This window comes from Mchenga conophoros, linkage group LG12 (assembly GCF_057382185.1).
Source record: "Mchenga conophoros isolate Kocher_MC1m ecotype Shallow Benthic linkage group LG12, M_conophoros_male_GT1.1, whole genome shotgun sequence".
Lineage (NCBI taxonomy): Eukaryota > Metazoa > Chordata > Actinopteri > Cichliformes > Cichlidae > Mchenga > Mchenga conophoros.
This window is the reverse complement of record NC_140537.1, coordinates 35,861,056-35,877,783: the sequence shown is the minus strand read 5'-3', so window position 1 is coordinate 35,877,783 and position 16,728 is coordinate 35,861,056. Positions and strand designations below refer to the sequence as shown.

Sequence of the window (16,728 nt, the reverse complement as noted above, 5' to 3'; positions counted from 1 at the left end):
ACATGTGAAGCCATGTGCTATGAGGAAGCAACAGTTTGCATCACCAGCTGGGCTGCGTTCAAGTTTTTTGACTTGTTTTCTTTTTGTTGGTGGTTTGTTATTAACCTGTTAGGTCACTCAAGTTTTGCACCAAAAGAAGCCCACTCTCTGTATGCATGCTTTTCAAACACAACAGGGTGAATATACAAGACGCTGTGGTGAGGTAGCAAATAACTTTGGAGGTTGTCCTGTTGCCCGTTATCGCATCCTTTTGAGGAGAAATGTTCACAGCAAAACGTTGAGCATCATTTTCAGGTTTGAACGTGCCCTTGCTAGAAGGCCTGGCTTTGATAAGGCTTTTGGATTAAAGGACATTTCTTGTTTCTCACTTGATTAAATCCTTGATTCCTCGCCTCACAGCTTAGTCCCTCCCACCAGTGATGCAAGCGGAGGAGGAGAGAGAGAAACAGGAGTCCAGGCAAAGGGCTTTTTAAAGCGATGTCAATTAACTGTGTTGTGCGGCACAGCTGCACCATCTGTGCTTTGTTTTTGTTAAAGCCTCAGATGTCATGAAAATGGATATATGGAGGGCTACTTTTGAAAGTTACAATTTGACTTTTAATGTACAGATTTCACACATGCACAAACGATGAAGGGCAGAAAGTTTGATCATCCAATTAGAAGCTACTTTAAGCTGCTCTTATTCACATGCAGGCGCCACAGTGGCCACATATACATGTGCTGGATGCCCTTCCAGACAGGGAAATGAAAGGCACCTGCCTTTCATTTCCCTGTCTGGTGCATGAGGGACATTGTGCATCCTCCTTGGGTAACGCGCCACCATTTCTTCAGACATTTGTTTTGCTTTTGTTGGGGCTGATTCTGGGAATTTTTTTCCCAGTTATTTTGCTGCTCTTTGTCAGTGTTTTTCTAACCTGAAATGCATTCACTTAGTGTTGATTACATGTGGTTTCTCTTAGGAACTGAAGGGAAACCAGTAAAAAGCTTTTTCACTTCTCCAAAGAATAACACAGAAATAAATGGATTTGCAGAACATTTAACACAAGTGCAGACAGCAGATCCCACTTGGGAGTCTTCTGCTTACATTTTTTCTCACTCGTGTTAATAAAGGAGAGAAATGTGTTTTCTCGTTGGGAACAGGCAGCGATTACAAAACTCAGAGGTCATGAATTTGGCCTCGGTGTAGTCGAGGTTGGTGAGATGTCCAAAGTGTAACAAGGCTTGGGTTTTATAAAACACCACCCGATGAGTGTGTTGAAACAATAGGGGTAGGGTTAGGGGGGTTAGGGTTAGGGTTTGTATTTCTCGTACTTTCTTGAGTGAAGAGTACGGAGGGATGCACTGATTTATCAGTTCAGCGCTACAGACCAAAATCTCGTTGGCTGTCGATGGCATAACGGCAAATATTTCAGTCAGTAAATGTGGCTAATTTTCATCAATTTAATTGCTCAAAGAAAAGACTTCATTTATTTAATGAAAATTTCTCTGTTTCCCTTTAAAAGAGGCGAGGAATGAAAATAAATAAATAAATAACTGCACCGGCTTCTGGTAAATTTTTCTCTAAATCATCAGCGTCAGCCACGAATTTGATAATCAGATGGCTGCGCCTTCCTGAGCCAGGTTCACTTGGAGGATTCTTCCTGTTAGAAGGGAGTTCTTCCTTCCCACGTTTGCCAAGTGCTTGCTCAGAGGAGGTCATGTAATCGTTGGGGTTTTCTCTGTATTATTGTAGGGTCTCTACCTTTCAATATAGCGCACCTCGAGGAAACTGCTGCTGTGATTTGTTGCTATATAAATAAAACTGAAGTGAACTGAATTAATGTAGCTGGTGTGATGTATTCATGGCAGGAGAGAGAAAAAGTTCATTTTGGAAGGACATTGAGTGAAATGCACTATAACCCACTACGTCTTTATTTTTAATACATTCACAGTTACCCACCCTCCCCTCATCTTTTCTTTCTTATTCATTTAGATGTATTCATGTATTAATAAATTCAGTTTATATTTGGTTGTAACCAGGCAACTAAGTGTATTTTTAAAAGACCACGCGGCCTCAGAGCAATGGTCTGTCCTCTGCCAGTAACTGACATTTGCTCGTCAGAGACAACGTAAGTATTTCTTCTGCCGTCTGGTGTTAAAGTGATGTCTCACCCTGGGCAGGAAACCGCATCAAAATTCAGTGATTACAGAGTCCTGGTTTGTTGATCTGCTGAGCTCTGACGTTTCAGCACCTGAGCTAAATCGACACAGCGTTTGTTTTGTGCTGTGAAGAGTTACCAAAACAGCTCTGATGAATAATTATTCATCATCAGAGGTTTTAAATACTCACGCAGACATCAGCAGCTGCTAATTATAATGACTAAAGAACTCTTCTTTAATCATGATTTGTGCTACAATTTCTATTATAGTGGAGATGAAAAAGAAGGGACATTTGTGGGGTTTCTGGTCTCATATGCAGATTTAGAAATTTAATGGAAATGTTCTCTCTTCCTGATAAATCTGAGAAGCAGCATATTAAAGAGGCACGTCTGCCAGGTGAAATCCTGAAAAGCACACAAACCTAATGAAGCTTCACCCAGACGATATTACCGTGACCTTAATGAATGAAGTGAGATGTAAAAGTCACTCAGTTAGCTCCTGATATGTTCATCGTCTGTGTCCTAAATTTGGGGTTTAAAAATTTAACCTATTGATTGTCCTTGTTTCATATTTGCAGATGGGAAGCTGGATGTGTTTCAGCATAACAAACTGATCACATCGATAATGGTGTGGACTGCGTTTGGGGAGTTAGCCATTCTGTACAACTGCACGCGGACCGCATCAGTGCGAGGTAAAGGCAAATCTGTTTTAGAGTCATACAGCTTTTTCCCACTAAAATCAATGCAAACTGGTTCTGGATGATCACCTTTACCTTCCAGTGAAAGCCTTCTGCCCTGATGGTTTCGTGCAGCTGATGATGCACTCGGGGTTACTGAATGGTTCAGTGACCAGAAAAGTGATTCACACATCTTGTGACACTGAGAGTCACCAGATCTCAAGCCAGCTGAACACCTGAAGATTTTGCACCAGCACCACAAAAACATCAAACCAGGGAATGTCTGTGTTTTATTCATCCTTTCAGAGATCCACAGACAAGACAAGGATTAATGTCAAGGAGCACTTAAGCTGCTGTTTTATGTTTTATGCTCTATTTTCTTCCTTTAATGTACGACTTCTCATAAAATTCTTTGTCAACAAACAGGAGAAAAATCTAAGAAGTAAGTAAGTATTTTCTGCACAGCTGGATCTAATGTGGCTGTGCATCCATAATTCTTTTTGCTTGTTTTGAATTTGTACAGTAGAGAGTGAAACTACATCAGAGCTCAGTGTGTTTAGGACGCTTTTTTTAAGGTTGAAACACACCGAGTGCCCCAGGGTTTGAATCACCCGCGACCCACGCAGCAGACAAAATCAAACACCAAATGTAACGCAAGCCTAATGCCCAGTGTCCCATTTCCTCCTTTTTCCAGACTGTACCTTTACATGCAGCGTCGCAGTGTTCCAGTTTAAAAGTTTATCATCAGGTTACACATACGGAGCAGAACTAGCAGAGCTCTGATAGTGGGACAGGAAAGAAGTAGGAAATCCGAAAGCCCATTGAAGACTGTCAATTCTATTCTGTGTTTAAGTTTAATACAACAATGGTCTCTGGCAGTTATTCGTCTTTGAAGAAGGCCTTGGGCATGACAGCCATGAATATATTATGAAATCTGATTAATGTGTTTCAAGATGGCACCTTGTTGTTTCCGGTGAAAGCTGCTCACTGAGCATAAATGAAAAAAAAAATGGCTCTGGGATTTTTAATTCCTAGGTGACCGAAATAATCCACTGATATCCCCAAAACTTGTTGAGCAGATGTTAAAAAGATGAAGAAGAACACTGAGGTTTGGATAAAAAGTGAAAAAGATCAGGGAAAATACACCCCTTTACATTTGGCAGGAAAGTGAAAGGGACGTTTGATCCTCCACACTCCTCGTTAAATTCTTTAAAGAGTAGAATTGAACCAACAACCTTCTTGCTGAGAGGCAGCAGTGCTAACCGCTGCAACACCACACTGCTCTAACATCTATAGTTACTGTCCAGACGCCGCAGACGTGTCATTGCTGAACAGGGAGACGCGACCCTGTGGGAAGCGTGTCTGTGTGTGTGGAGTGGACGTTGTATGGCTGTGTGATCTCAGTGACGTCACATTTAAAGAAAGCGTCAGGCGCATGTATTAAAAGATTAAAGACGTGTGTGTTTGAATTGTTAAAACAACTGCTGTGATCCAGACATTTAGCCTCACACATCAAATTTAACCAGATTTTTGCCGTGACGCCTGTGACATGACTCTGTGCTCAGCTCAGAATCTTACAGGCGAGGTTTAAATTCTAATAACTGTCCCTTTTCTCGATGAGGGGTTCCTGTCCTTATTCCTGGACTTCTGCTGAGAGCACAGGCAGACAATAAAGCATTATATGAGTAGAAGAAACAAAAAAGAAATAATCGATATGTCGATGCATATCGCTTTGACGTTGCATTTGTGAAACTTCCAGAATGACGTCAATAACAAAAGAATCAGGAGTGACCTCCGTCCGAGTTTCAGGCTTCTTAAAACGCTGAGCAGAAGAACCTGGATGGGAAGCAAACACGCGTCAGCGCGGTTGTGTTGACAGAGGCTTTACATGACAGCCGCAGCTTTTCGTGCTGATTGGTTTTTGTCTTCTTGGCATTTGGAAAGTGCATACCATGTAGTATGTGAGTGCTCTTTGTCTCAGTTTGTATATTTAACCAAGTAAATTGACTGCTGGTCCTTGGGGGAAGGGGGCCAAAATGACCTCAATATTCAGGGTGCACTGGAAAACCCCTGACAGTTTGACAAGCCTCTCAGTGGGTTTTCCGTGATAACAGATGAAGCAGATAAAGAGCAGCTCTTTCTTTGCTACTGGTTCATGTCAAACCTTCACAGCTACTTCCTCCTTTTACCAACAGAGGCCCGCCTCAGAGTTTCTGTTGATTTGAAGTGACTCAGCATCAAGATAAAGGACAGATTACAGTGTTTTTCTCACCTCCTTTGTCCATTTGGAAAAACAAAGCATTTTCATGTGTCTAATGACAAGGTGCTGTGAGTTTTCCAGCATGGCTGTTATCAGCACACGCTGCTTTTAAACCAGCTGTCAGTCAGCTGTCATGTAGTGGTACTGATGCATGTTGTGTTGCTTCTACAGCTGTGAACAAAGTGAGGACGTGGGTTTTGGATCGGGAAGTTTTCCAGAACATTATGAGGAGGACGGCCGAGACACGACACGAACAGTATCGCAACTTCCTCCGAAGGTTAGCTTCAAGTCCACTAAGACTGTCCAACAAAAACTCCTGACACCAATAAAATGATCAAATGAGACATTTAACAGACATATGAATACAAGATGTCCGGTGGTGTTGGTGCGGTCAGAGCAATAGCAAGAGCAGCTTCACTTTACTCCTCATGAATAGGTTCTTCACCCCGTGGTGTCACATTTTACATCTTTTTCACAACTTTTTTCCAGCATGCAGGAACAAAGCTGTCTATTTCAACCCCAAACAGGACCGTTTTCCACACCTAACCAAATATTTTTAGTGCCAAACTATGTCCAAACTGGGACCTATTTTGCTCATTCCCAGCTCAGTGTTTTTATTCTTGGAGTCTACTAGAATAGCTGTGCATGATTCACAGTTCAAAATAATCCTTTTACGTAATACTGGTGCTCGATGCAGCCCTTTAGATCAACAACAACAACAAACTGTTTCTGCTTTCTTCTCATCTTTCTTTAGGAAGCTTAGCTTTCTTATCTTGGCTTTCTTCTGATTGGTTGCCCCTCCCAAAATAAAGACTTTAACAGTGGGAGGGTGGGGTGTGTACCTGACGTGACCAGATTAGGTAAAACACCTCTCGCCGAGGGCCAAAACTATAAGAAACATCCTGTGATTTGTGCCACCGCCACCCGTCTTGCCTCCTTGTGCAGACATTTTCTGTCTTTGCCTTTGGGGTCCAGTGTTGTCAAGACAACACCAAAGACGGTTTGTGGGTCAGTGAGGAAGGTTTGCTTCAGGTCATGATAAAATGCTACGCAAGTGTATTTTATCATCAAAACTGGGTCACAGGATCTAAGTCAATACCACGAGACATTAAACAAATGATCGATTTGTTGCACTGTCTGAAACTGGTGTCCTGTGACACAGGAAACCAGGTTCTGCATAATAACATGTAGTGATTTGTTTTAACAATGTAATGCCTGTTTTTTCTTTTTCTTTTGCGTCAGTGTTTCACTTTTGGCTAATCTACCAGACGACAAGCTAAGCAAAATAGTGGACTGCCTGGAGGTGGTAAGTTATTCTGTCAAATTATCTTTATTTCTCCTGACTTTTCATTGTATTGCCTCAGTATTGCACAACCTTCTGGCAGCTCGTGGGAGCCCCAGCTTTGCAGATAGCTGCTGTCAAAATATCATTACCATTTGGCCATATACCATTACTGCATGTCAGCATATTCGTTCTGCCGCCAGTTGCAAGACCTCACAAATTACCTTGTTGATGAACAGAGCCGATATTATTGCTGTCATCGCTGGGTGCTGTATATTGTTACCATAATTATTTGACTAAGGCCCCAGAAACTGTTTATTCAAATGGGGGACGAGTGATTTCTTAAAGATGTGCGAGTGACAGGCTTTTGGTGTGAGACCATGAAGTGTGTGTAACTGTGTAAGCCGAAGCATGCAGGAGACCCGTGCATAGTCCGTTTTTTCTCCGTAAGCATTGCATTTCTGCAGCGCTTTCTCAGCTTCTTTTCACAATGGAAACTTCAAGGACGATCTTTGCGGTCGTCGCTCGTCCTGCTACGAGAATCTCCTTATTCAGTCATTTCTAATGGAGCTGATTCTGTTGCCTCTCAGGGGGGCAGCTGTAACCTAATAGCGGTGCAGATGTTCAGTGAGAATCCGGCAGATAGTATTGAAGCGTCTTGTCAAACAGTGGGGGAATGGAATTTGGTGTGTTTTGCATGTGAGTGTGTGAAGGGAGTAGTTGTTTTTAGGTCTCTCTGATGATTTTCAGTATGATCAGCTGGTTGGAATTTGAACTGGAAAGATTCAGTGACCAAAAAAAGTGGGTCTGTTGAAAGTAAAAACATAAAACAGCAACGAAAAGAATGTATCCTTTCATTCACTTGTGCGCCTGGCGTGCAACATCTTGTCATGTCATCACGTGGATTGACAAGCCAACCCTGAAAGTTGCAGCCTGGAGTCGGAGCCTGAATGCTGAAGCCCAGCTCGGCTAACAAGCTCAGATTCAGATGCTTAAAATTTAAGCTCCAGTGTGAGCTGAAGAGACAAACTAACCAGATCCCACAGCAGGTGGCCCGACACTCAGCTCACCAAGGATGCAGAGCAGATGAAAACGCACTCGAAAAAAATCATGAAAAGGATTTCCAAGTGATTAAAGTGCTTTAATTTTAGCATTACACAATTCTGTTATTTCAACTTAATGTAGCTGAGTTGGATCAGCTTAATTAATCAATGACGAATCAATTTATTTACTGCAGTTGAGTCCAAGTTAATTTAAGTAAGTTGATTCAACCCATGTAAATGACATTAGTCCAACAAAAGTACTTAATGCTAATAGAAAGCCATTTATTATTGTGGAAATCCATGATTGTTTTAAGTTCATTTAAAGAGTTATTCTTTGGAGTGTTAACATGAAACTTTAATGGATTTATAACAGCTTTGGTATATCCGTCACTCCATCCATCCAGTCTCTTTCGCTTATTGTTATCAGGGTCGCCAGTGTATCGCAGGGCTAACACACAGAGACAGACAACATTTGCACTCAATTCACATCTCTGGGCAATTTAGACTTTTTCACCAATTAACCTAACCCAACTGCATGTCTTTGGAGTGTGGCGTACCCAGAGAGAACCCATGGTCCCATGGCCAGTTGGTGGATTCTTGCTGTTAGCACTGGTGAAACGCCACTGCCGAGCTGTCACACCAGACAGTAAAAAAAAAATAAAATAAGAAAGCTATGATTACAAGGCTTGATGCAGAATTTTCTAAGTTTTTGTCCTTGACAGGTTAAACCACAAACACGTGATGTGCGTATGCTTTTCTGCCTCTTATAACTCCAGTGATTTTCCTGTGGTTTGAAATCTTGCGTGATCTTGTGATATCGCAGGTCCAGACAGTTAACCACTCTTGGAAGATTGCATCACTTCATCTCGACAAGAATAAATTTAACAAGTGTCAAGTTGTTGAATTTTGCAGATCATGTATGATTTAATTATGTTCACCATGGAAACATAAAATGATTTTGGTTATGCTTGGAGTGCAGGGGGTAAGCCGCCATCTATAGCACTGATTGCAGTCTGGAATAGTGGAGAGGCAGCAAAATCCTCATTTATTATTTAACTTAAGTATGGTGTTATTTAATAATTTATTTCAAAAGGCATGGGTGCCCCTTCTTTCATGCCCCACAAATACAGTGTCAGTCTGTGGGAAAGACCAAAAAAATCTCCTTCCGTCACTGTCGTGAACACTTTAGAAATCATGCACGAGTGTGCATATCATCACTGTTTCAACAGTTCTTTGAAATCAGCACGATGCGTTCAGGGGGCTGCACTGGGAAGCCTGTCCACGTGGGGGCTGCTAAAGACTAGAGTGATCCCTGTCACAGTGCATCTGCAACTTCAAGCATGGAGAAACATGCATTTTTAGTGTCTGCTGTTCCTCATTGACTGACTGGAAACAAACAGAATGACTGCACTCGAACTTAACTCAAACACAGCTGAGCACAAGTGGCTGTCTGCCACTGACCAAACCAGAAGTTAGTGTAAAGTAGGACAGAAGGGCATTTAATTGTTGGAGGTTAGAGGACTTTTCGTAAAGAGGCGTGCGTTTAAATTTGACAAGCTTAGTTGTCTGGTATAACAAACCTGAGACACAAGTCAAACGCCGTCGCTCATCTGCACCTCTACATCTTGATCCAGACAGTCTTTATAAACAAAGCCCTGGCATGTTGTCTCCGCTGTCACTGACGGGTGTTAAACTAGGCTCTCCTGAAGCGTAAACGGGGCGTAAACAGTCTCGGACGCTCAAGGAAAATGCCACTTGTGTCAAGAGTTTTGACAGTAAACACCCGGGAATGTTTACGCGTGGTTGCTTTGATTTGTTTGTTCACTTCTGGTCCTCTATAGTCAAATGGATTATAGCCGCGGATGGTTGTCTCAGCTGCAGGAACTTGGCCTCTGTCCCAGGCAACATTTCATCCTGGTCACCTTCATTCGTCGCGCTTCCCTTTCTTCACCTAAAAGCTTTAAAATGGAAGGCGATCTGCCAGCTCGCTGATTCAGCGGTCTGGTTTTAATGCTGCGGTTGGGATGCTTGAGATGTTGGTTTCAGAGAAACAGCGACTGACAGGATGAAGCGGAGGAATCTGTTTCTGGAAGAGAGCTGGCAGAACGTGCTGTACCTCAGTGTTTGACTCGAGAATTTCAGTGTCGCTCGGTTTTATGACGTTCCTAAAGTTAAACTCGGAAACAAGTCCAGCGTGATTTTAAGTCGCTGGAGCGTGTCATGATGACTGAACTACATAACAGCTTTTATTATATGATGTTTCTGATTGGCTGACTAATTGTCTTTTCACCCATGAGTAATGTTTGTAGTATTATGATAACACACTGATGCGGGACACGATCTGCACTACAGAGCAAGCAACAATGTATCACAATAGAACTCTAAGCAGGCTCTGTGTGTCCACCAGTGCAGATGATTTCCGCCTGTGGATGCCAAGTGGCAAAATAAATGTCCATGTGGGACTTGTGAGTCTACACTAGTCATCTGACACTATCCATCGATCATCTCACGATGCATCATGGGCCAATATTGCATCACCAATTCCAAATCTTGTTAATTAACTGGCGAAGTGGTAGAAACACAGTATTAGATCACAGAGAGCGCAGGTGTGTGTCCACCTGTCGGCCACCGAGTTTAGAGGGCCTGTTTTGTAGATTCAGTTATGTAACAAATGATTAGTCAGTGACTGATTTGTATTTGAAATTAATTGGAATTAATTGGAATATTGACTTTGTGTCAGCTGGACCTTTTTTACTGTCTGCATTGTATAGTCAGTTTATTATCTTAAAGCTCCATCCACATATAGATCTATTCACATCATATAATATAATAATTATATACACGTCATATTTTATCTAAATGATCACTTTAAACCAGTTTAATTGGAAAACATTTCTGTGGTCTCTGTGTAATCATAAACCTCAGTGCAATTTTTAAATCTGTGGCATTTTGAAAAGTTAATTTCAGCCCTCTCTGCGGAAAATATTTGTACCTCATTTCAAGCATTCATTTGAGGTTCATTCAGTGTTCATTTAAAACATGTGTCAAACACAAATTGGCTGACAAATTCATCCTAACTCAAGCCCCCATTAACAGACATTAAAAACATCATAATTAATATTTTTCTATTGACTTAATTTTCATTTTCCCCATGAGCCCTGAAAATCTCTGCTGAACAGCAGGCTGAGAGGCTCTGAATGACTGAGCGTCACTGACAGCTGCTCTCAGCCCGCAGGGCCCGGCTACCAGGAATCAGACCGGCTGCTTCAGTGATTAAATCAATGCAACGTCTCAGTTCTGACGGTTGTCCTCCCCCGATCTCACACCCTTCCTTCCCTTTAGGAATACTATGACAAAGGCGAGTACGTCATCCGAGAGGGAGAGGAGGGCAGCACCTTTTACATCATCGCACAAGGAAAGGTAACGTGTCTGTCGTTTGTTGAACAAGCTGCACGAACACAAAGCCACATGATTCAAAGATAATTTAGGGTTATGTTTAACCTAAACTTGCTTCTGACACCGATACACTATATATTAAGAAAAGATTTAGCCTTTGTGAAGTGAAGCCAGTTCAGAAGTGCTTTAAACCTGCATTCTTTCTACTGGCCAGCAGGGGGAGATTCTTTGGGGGTGTCTTATTGACAGCGATCGTGGCTCAAGAGTTGGTAGTTCGTCTGATAATCGGAAGGTTGCCGATTCGAGCCCCGGCTCCGACAGTCTCGGTCGTTGTGTCCTTGGGCAAGACACTTCACCTACCGCCTACTGGTGATGGCCAGAGGGGCCGATGGCGCGATATGGTAGCCTCGCCTCTGTCAGTCTGCCCCAGGGCAGCTGTGGCTACAACTGTAGCTGCCTCCACCAGTGTGTGAATGTGAGAGTGAATGAATAGTGGCATTGTAAAGCGCTTTGAGGTTTCTCGAAAAGCGCTATATAAATGCAATCCATTATTATCATTATTATTAGAAGTATTTGAGAAAACGATCCAACTTCTCACTTGATTCACGACCTTCGTAAACATTTTCTTGTTGAGTTCGTGGTCTCAGTTACTAGTTGTAAGTCTTATTTATTACAGCCTGATCCTCCTTTTGCAAATTATGATTACAAATAGAGTCAAAGAGTCAAACAAATGGGGGCTTTGGAGCTTGGCTAACCTGTCATTCATAAGCTGTAAACTGGGATATGTTGACGCTAATAATAACCCGTCGTTCTCAAAAAGAAACAAGCCGTACATCCTCGCCCTCAGCAGTCATTTCTGTGGATATTTGCTTCATGACTGAGCAGGATGCTGCTGTTGTTGCAGTTTTGGAATAAACTAATCACCAAAACCAAACTAGATCATTTTTATGAATAGCATCAGTGCATTACTACTTTTACTTTAAGAATTATTAATCAAAAATAGTAAATGCTTTCTATGTTGCCAGTCAGTCTAACTTGTCATTCATAGTTTTTGCTATTGTCAGTTATAAAAATATAAAACGCATGAGCTGCACTGCAGAGATTTCTGAGACATTTTCTGCAACAATGGCACTCATTAGGGACACCAGCCATAATCCTCTCTTCCAACAATAGAATAAATCCTCAAGTGCTTTGGTGAGATAAGACTACATGATGTCTCCATTGCACAGATCCGGATGCTGCTCCCGTATTTGCAGCAAAAGCTCTTGTTACTCAGCCTGAGTGCCAAACAGCTGCTCGAGCACCGCTCGACTCTCAAAGCTTTGCAGGACGTTGCTTCAATCTGGTTTCCACAAATGAAAACGACGCTGCATACAGCAGTGTTTTATAGTAAGCACATCTCCAACAAAAGAAAGAGGAGCATCTTGGTAATATACCTGCCTCATATCGCGTTTAACGTTTAATCATTAAGAGAGAAAATGTCCAAAAGACAAGATAAAACACACACAGAATAAGTGTCTTCCCTCAGTAACAGTCCAATATGTCGACCAGTATGTTGACCAAACTGTACGTGAGTCTGGGGAGTTGTAGGGCTATGACTCACCCGCCAGTCTGTCTGATAAGTCGGGAACCCGACACCAGAGCTGTCCACGGGGACTCTCAAAATGCCATTATGAGCTGATCCGAGACTGCAGCTCTTCAGCGCTAAGCTAACCAAACCAAACCAAAGAGAGACACATGTTGTTTGGAAAGAAGGGGGCTAATACAGGAAATGCCCCCCACCCCTCCTCTTTGTAACCCCCCCAAACGAGGGTAGAAATAACATCTGAGAGTGCCTGCCATCAGGAAAAACAGGGAAGTAAAGGTCAGTGGGGTCAAATGGGACACTTAGCTAAAGCACGCTTTGACCATAACGGCTGTGATGTAATTGTGGCATTTTTTCGGCACCACGATGCCACCAGTGGGATGCTTGACCTCGGCCAGGGTGGGCCGCTGGTTTTCAGTGCTTCACAAATTACTGAAAGGTTTGACAACTCTCAGGCTGCAGGCGTGGAATGGTGGAAGCCTGCAGCTCGAGCAGGCAACAGTTTGAAGAGGAAAATCAGAGATGTCTGATATGCAAATAATGCTTCTATTCAAACAGCAAGTCAGGAAAGCATAAAGTACTTCAACACCACCACATCACACTGGGCCCATCATGTTCCATGTTAAGTACACTACTACTTAAAAGCACATTTGTGTACGCACTGTAACATTAAATTAATAGTTAATGTAATCTTCATTATAATTCATTCAGTTTGAGGGCCTGCTTTCACCAAACATCACTTCTGTGTAAAAGAAATAGGAGAAAAACCAGGCCATGTGTCACACAGTCGTCTAGGTGAGATGAGGGGAAATCCAAAACAATTTTGAAGAAATTGTTGTGTTAAAGCTACGTAGCTACCAGCTTCCCCCCCCGGCCACCTCATCCAGCTCTGCCAGAAGTGAAGGGACAGAACAGACAGGTTCTCATCTGGAAGCTTCATTAAAGGCCATGGAGGCCTGACTGTGTGGATTTATGAAGAGAGTACTGCAGACTGTGTCAATGTCTTCTACAGAAAAAATGTTGAGTTTCAGACTATTTTATTTTTTTGAACAAAACAGGTTTGTTAAAAGTCTCTGCCCGTTTAACAAACCTAGAGGGGAGGAGAGAGGATTTTAAAAACGGGTCTGTCTATGCCCACATAGACGTCGCTTTAAAAATCATGCCTGATTATACAAAATGTTAATCAGCAACTGTCATGATCCTGGGTCCTTTTGACCCAGCGTTTTGTGTTTTCTCTTCGCGATTTTGGTTCTGTTCTTCCTCTGGTTAGTGTTTACTCTGTTCTGCCCGTGTGTTCCTGTATCTAGTCCGCGTTTCTTAGTTTGTGTCCTTTCATGTGTAAGTTCCTGTTTTATTGTGAAGGTCTGTGTCTTATGTGAGTGTTTTCAGTTTGCCTCCCTAGTCTCGTCATGTTAATTACTCCCAGCTGTGTTCCCACCTGTATGTAATCCCCCTGTGTTCTCTGAGTGTATTTAAGTTGTGTCTTCTGTCATAGTAGTTGCTGGTTCGTCTGTGTTGTTTCCCCTCGGTCTCCCTGCGTCTTCCCGTATGTAATTCCCCGGACCTCCCTGCATCCTCGTTTCTGGTTTGTGTTATTAGTTCTACCCAGTTTAGGTTTTCCTGTTTCATGGTACCCACACCGTTGCTGTTTGTATTTTCGGTTGTCAAATAAACACTCATCTGCACCAGAGCTGCCGCATTTTGGGTCCTATTTCAACTCCACACGGCTTGCCCCGCAAACCGTGACAGTAACTTATCTACGACATTTCGGATTATGTACTATTAGAGAAGACTTTAAACTAAACTCAAACATTTGGAAGGTTGTTTCAGTTCTTTAGCATTTTATGTTTTTATAGTGCTTTAAAAAAAAATTGAGAAAATTAAAAGCGTCTGTAGGAGGTGAAGAGATGAACATCCAGCATCCAGACGTCTGATATGCAAATAATGCTTCTATTCAAACAGCAAGTCAGGAAAGCATAAAGTACTTCAACACCACCACATCACACTGGGCCCATCATGTTCCATTTGGTATAATTAAGTACACTCCTTAAAAGCACATTTGTGTACGCACTGTAACATTAAATTAATAGTTAATGTAATCATTCATTATAATTCAATTCAATTTTATTTATATAGCGCCAAATCACAACAAAAGTCGCCTCAAGGCGCTTCATAGATACAGAGAAAAACCCAACAATCATATGACCCCCTATGAGCAAGCACTTTGGCAACAGTGGGAAGGAAAAACTCCCTTTTAACAGGAAGAAACCTCCGGCAGAACCAGGCTCAGGGAGGGGCGGGGCCATCTGCTGCGACCGGTTGGGGTGAGAGAAGGAAGACAGAATAAAGACATGCTGTGGAAGAGAGACAGAGGTTAATAACAGATATGATTCAATGCAGAGAGGTCTATTAATACATAGTGAGTGAGAAAGGTGACTGGAAAGGAAAAACTCAATGCATCATGGGAATCCCCCGGCAGCCTACGTCTATTGCAGCATAACTAAGGGAGGATTCAGGGTCACCTGGTCCAGCCCTAACTATATGCTTTAGCAAAAAGGAAAGTTTGAAGCCTAATCTTAAAAGTAGAGATAGTGTCTGTCTCCTGAATCCAAACTGGAAGCTGGTTCCACAGAAGAGGGGCCTGAAAACTGAAGGCTCTGCCTCCCATTCTACTTTTAAATACTCTAGGAACAACAAGTAGGCCTGCAGAGCGAGAGCGAAGTGCTCTAATAGGGTGATATGGTACTACAAGGTCATTAAGATAAGATGGGGCCTGATTATTTAAGACCTTGTATGTGAGGAGTTTGAACTCAATTCTGGATTAAACAGGAAGCCAATGAAGGGAAGCCAAAACAGGAGAAATATGCTCTCTCTTTCTAGTCCCTGTCAGGACTCTTGCTGCAGCATTTTGGATTAGCTGAAGGCTTTTCAGTGGGTTTTTTGGACATCCTGATAATAATGAATTACAGTCGTCCAGCCTGGAAGTAATAAATTCGTTCAGTTTGAGGGCCTGCTTTCACCAAACATCACTTCTGTGTAAAAAAAATAGGAGAAAAACCAGGCCATGGGTCACACAGTCGTCTAGGTGAGATAAGGGGAAATCCAAAACAATTTTGAAGAAATTGTTGTGTTAAAGCTACGTAGCTACCAGCTCCCCATCCAGCTCTGCCAGAAGTGGAGGGACACCAAGGCCTCCTCAGGCTAGCAAAGAGATCTAATCTGTCCTGCAAACTGGACAAACTAGATTGAACCGAAGTAGCAAGAGAAAAAGAACAGCGATACATCATCGTCTGACAGACAGACAGGTTCTCATCTGGAAGCTTCATTAAAGGCCATGGAGGCCTGACTGTGTGGATTTATGAAGAGAGTACTGCAGACTGTGTCAATGTCTTCTATTTAATTTTTTTGAAGAAAACAGGTTTGTTAAAAGTCTCTGCCTGTTTAACAAACCTAGAGGGGAGGAGAGAGGATTTTAAAAACGGGTCCACGTAGACGTCGCTTTAAAAATCATGCCTGATTATACAAAATGTTAATCAGTAATTGTTATCTACGACATTTCAGATTATGTACTATTAGAGAAGACTTTAAACTAACCTCAAACATTTGGAAGGTAGGTTATGTCTGTTGTTTCAGTTCTTTAGCATTTTATGTTTTTATAGTGCTTTAAAAAAATTAGAGAAAATCAAAGCGTCTGTAGGAGGTGAAGAGATGAACATCCAGCAAACTGTCTTGTGCAGGTGAAAGTGACCCAGACCACCGAGGCCCACAAGCTGCCACAGATCATCAACACGCTGCAGAAGGGAGACTACTTTGGAGAAAAAGCACTTATAAGGTAAAATACAGCAACAGTCAGGTCATGTCAACAAAAGACTGAAATATTCAAACAGCGTCAGGGGATTGTTGTGGACTGGTGCTATATAGATGAATATTAAAGGTAAGGATTGGGAGGTGTAACAACGCAGCACCTGCTTCAATACCAAGACCAATGCTAGGATAACATAGTGCAAAACAATTAATTAGTGAATACAGACAAAATCTGAAAAATGAACCAACCACAGCTTTGGAAATCATGTGGAGCCCTCTTCGATGCATCATAAACAAACAAGGACCAGCTCACTCTCTCTGTGTTTTTAAGGGAAGGGTTTTGTTTTTGTTTTCTTTTATATGTAAGAACTAATTAGGCAGCTCATTCTTTTGTCTTTAAAGCCATAACACATAAAAAAGAAAGAAAAAGAAATGTGACATGATATTTGGATGCAAACTATGTGATGTTTAGAATCTCCTTATGCCAGTATCATTTCCCAAATGTTGCAGCAATAAACAAAGATAGTAGAAATTAAAAACATG

The 16,728-nt window shown here is 42.0% G+C and overlaps 2 protein-coding genes across 2 annotated transcripts in view; one reads left to right on the top strand and one right to left on the bottom strand.

Moving 5' to 3' along the window:
- The window catches only part of cfap299 (cilia and flagella associated protein 299), a 134,221-nt gene that overhangs the window by 13,896 nt on the left and 103,597 nt on the right, over window positions 1–16,728 (bottom strand). The window lies entirely within an intron of this gene.
- The window catches only part of prkg2 (protein kinase cGMP-dependent 2), a 37,713-nt gene that overhangs the window by 8,585 nt on the left and 12,400 nt on the right, over window positions 1–16,728 (top strand). Inside the window, exons 4-8 of the mRNA XM_085295527.1 lie at window positions 2,717–2,830; window positions 5,247–5,352; window positions 6,318–6,381; window positions 10,743–10,820; window positions 16,119–16,213. Coding sequence (XP_085151653.1) covers window positions 2,717–2,830; window positions 5,247–5,352; window positions 6,318–6,381; window positions 10,743–10,820; window positions 16,119–16,213 — 457 coding nt within the window. The remainder of the gene's footprint in view (window positions 1–2,716; window positions 2,831–5,246; window positions 5,353–6,317; window positions 6,382–10,742; window positions 10,821–16,118; window positions 16,214–16,728) is intronic.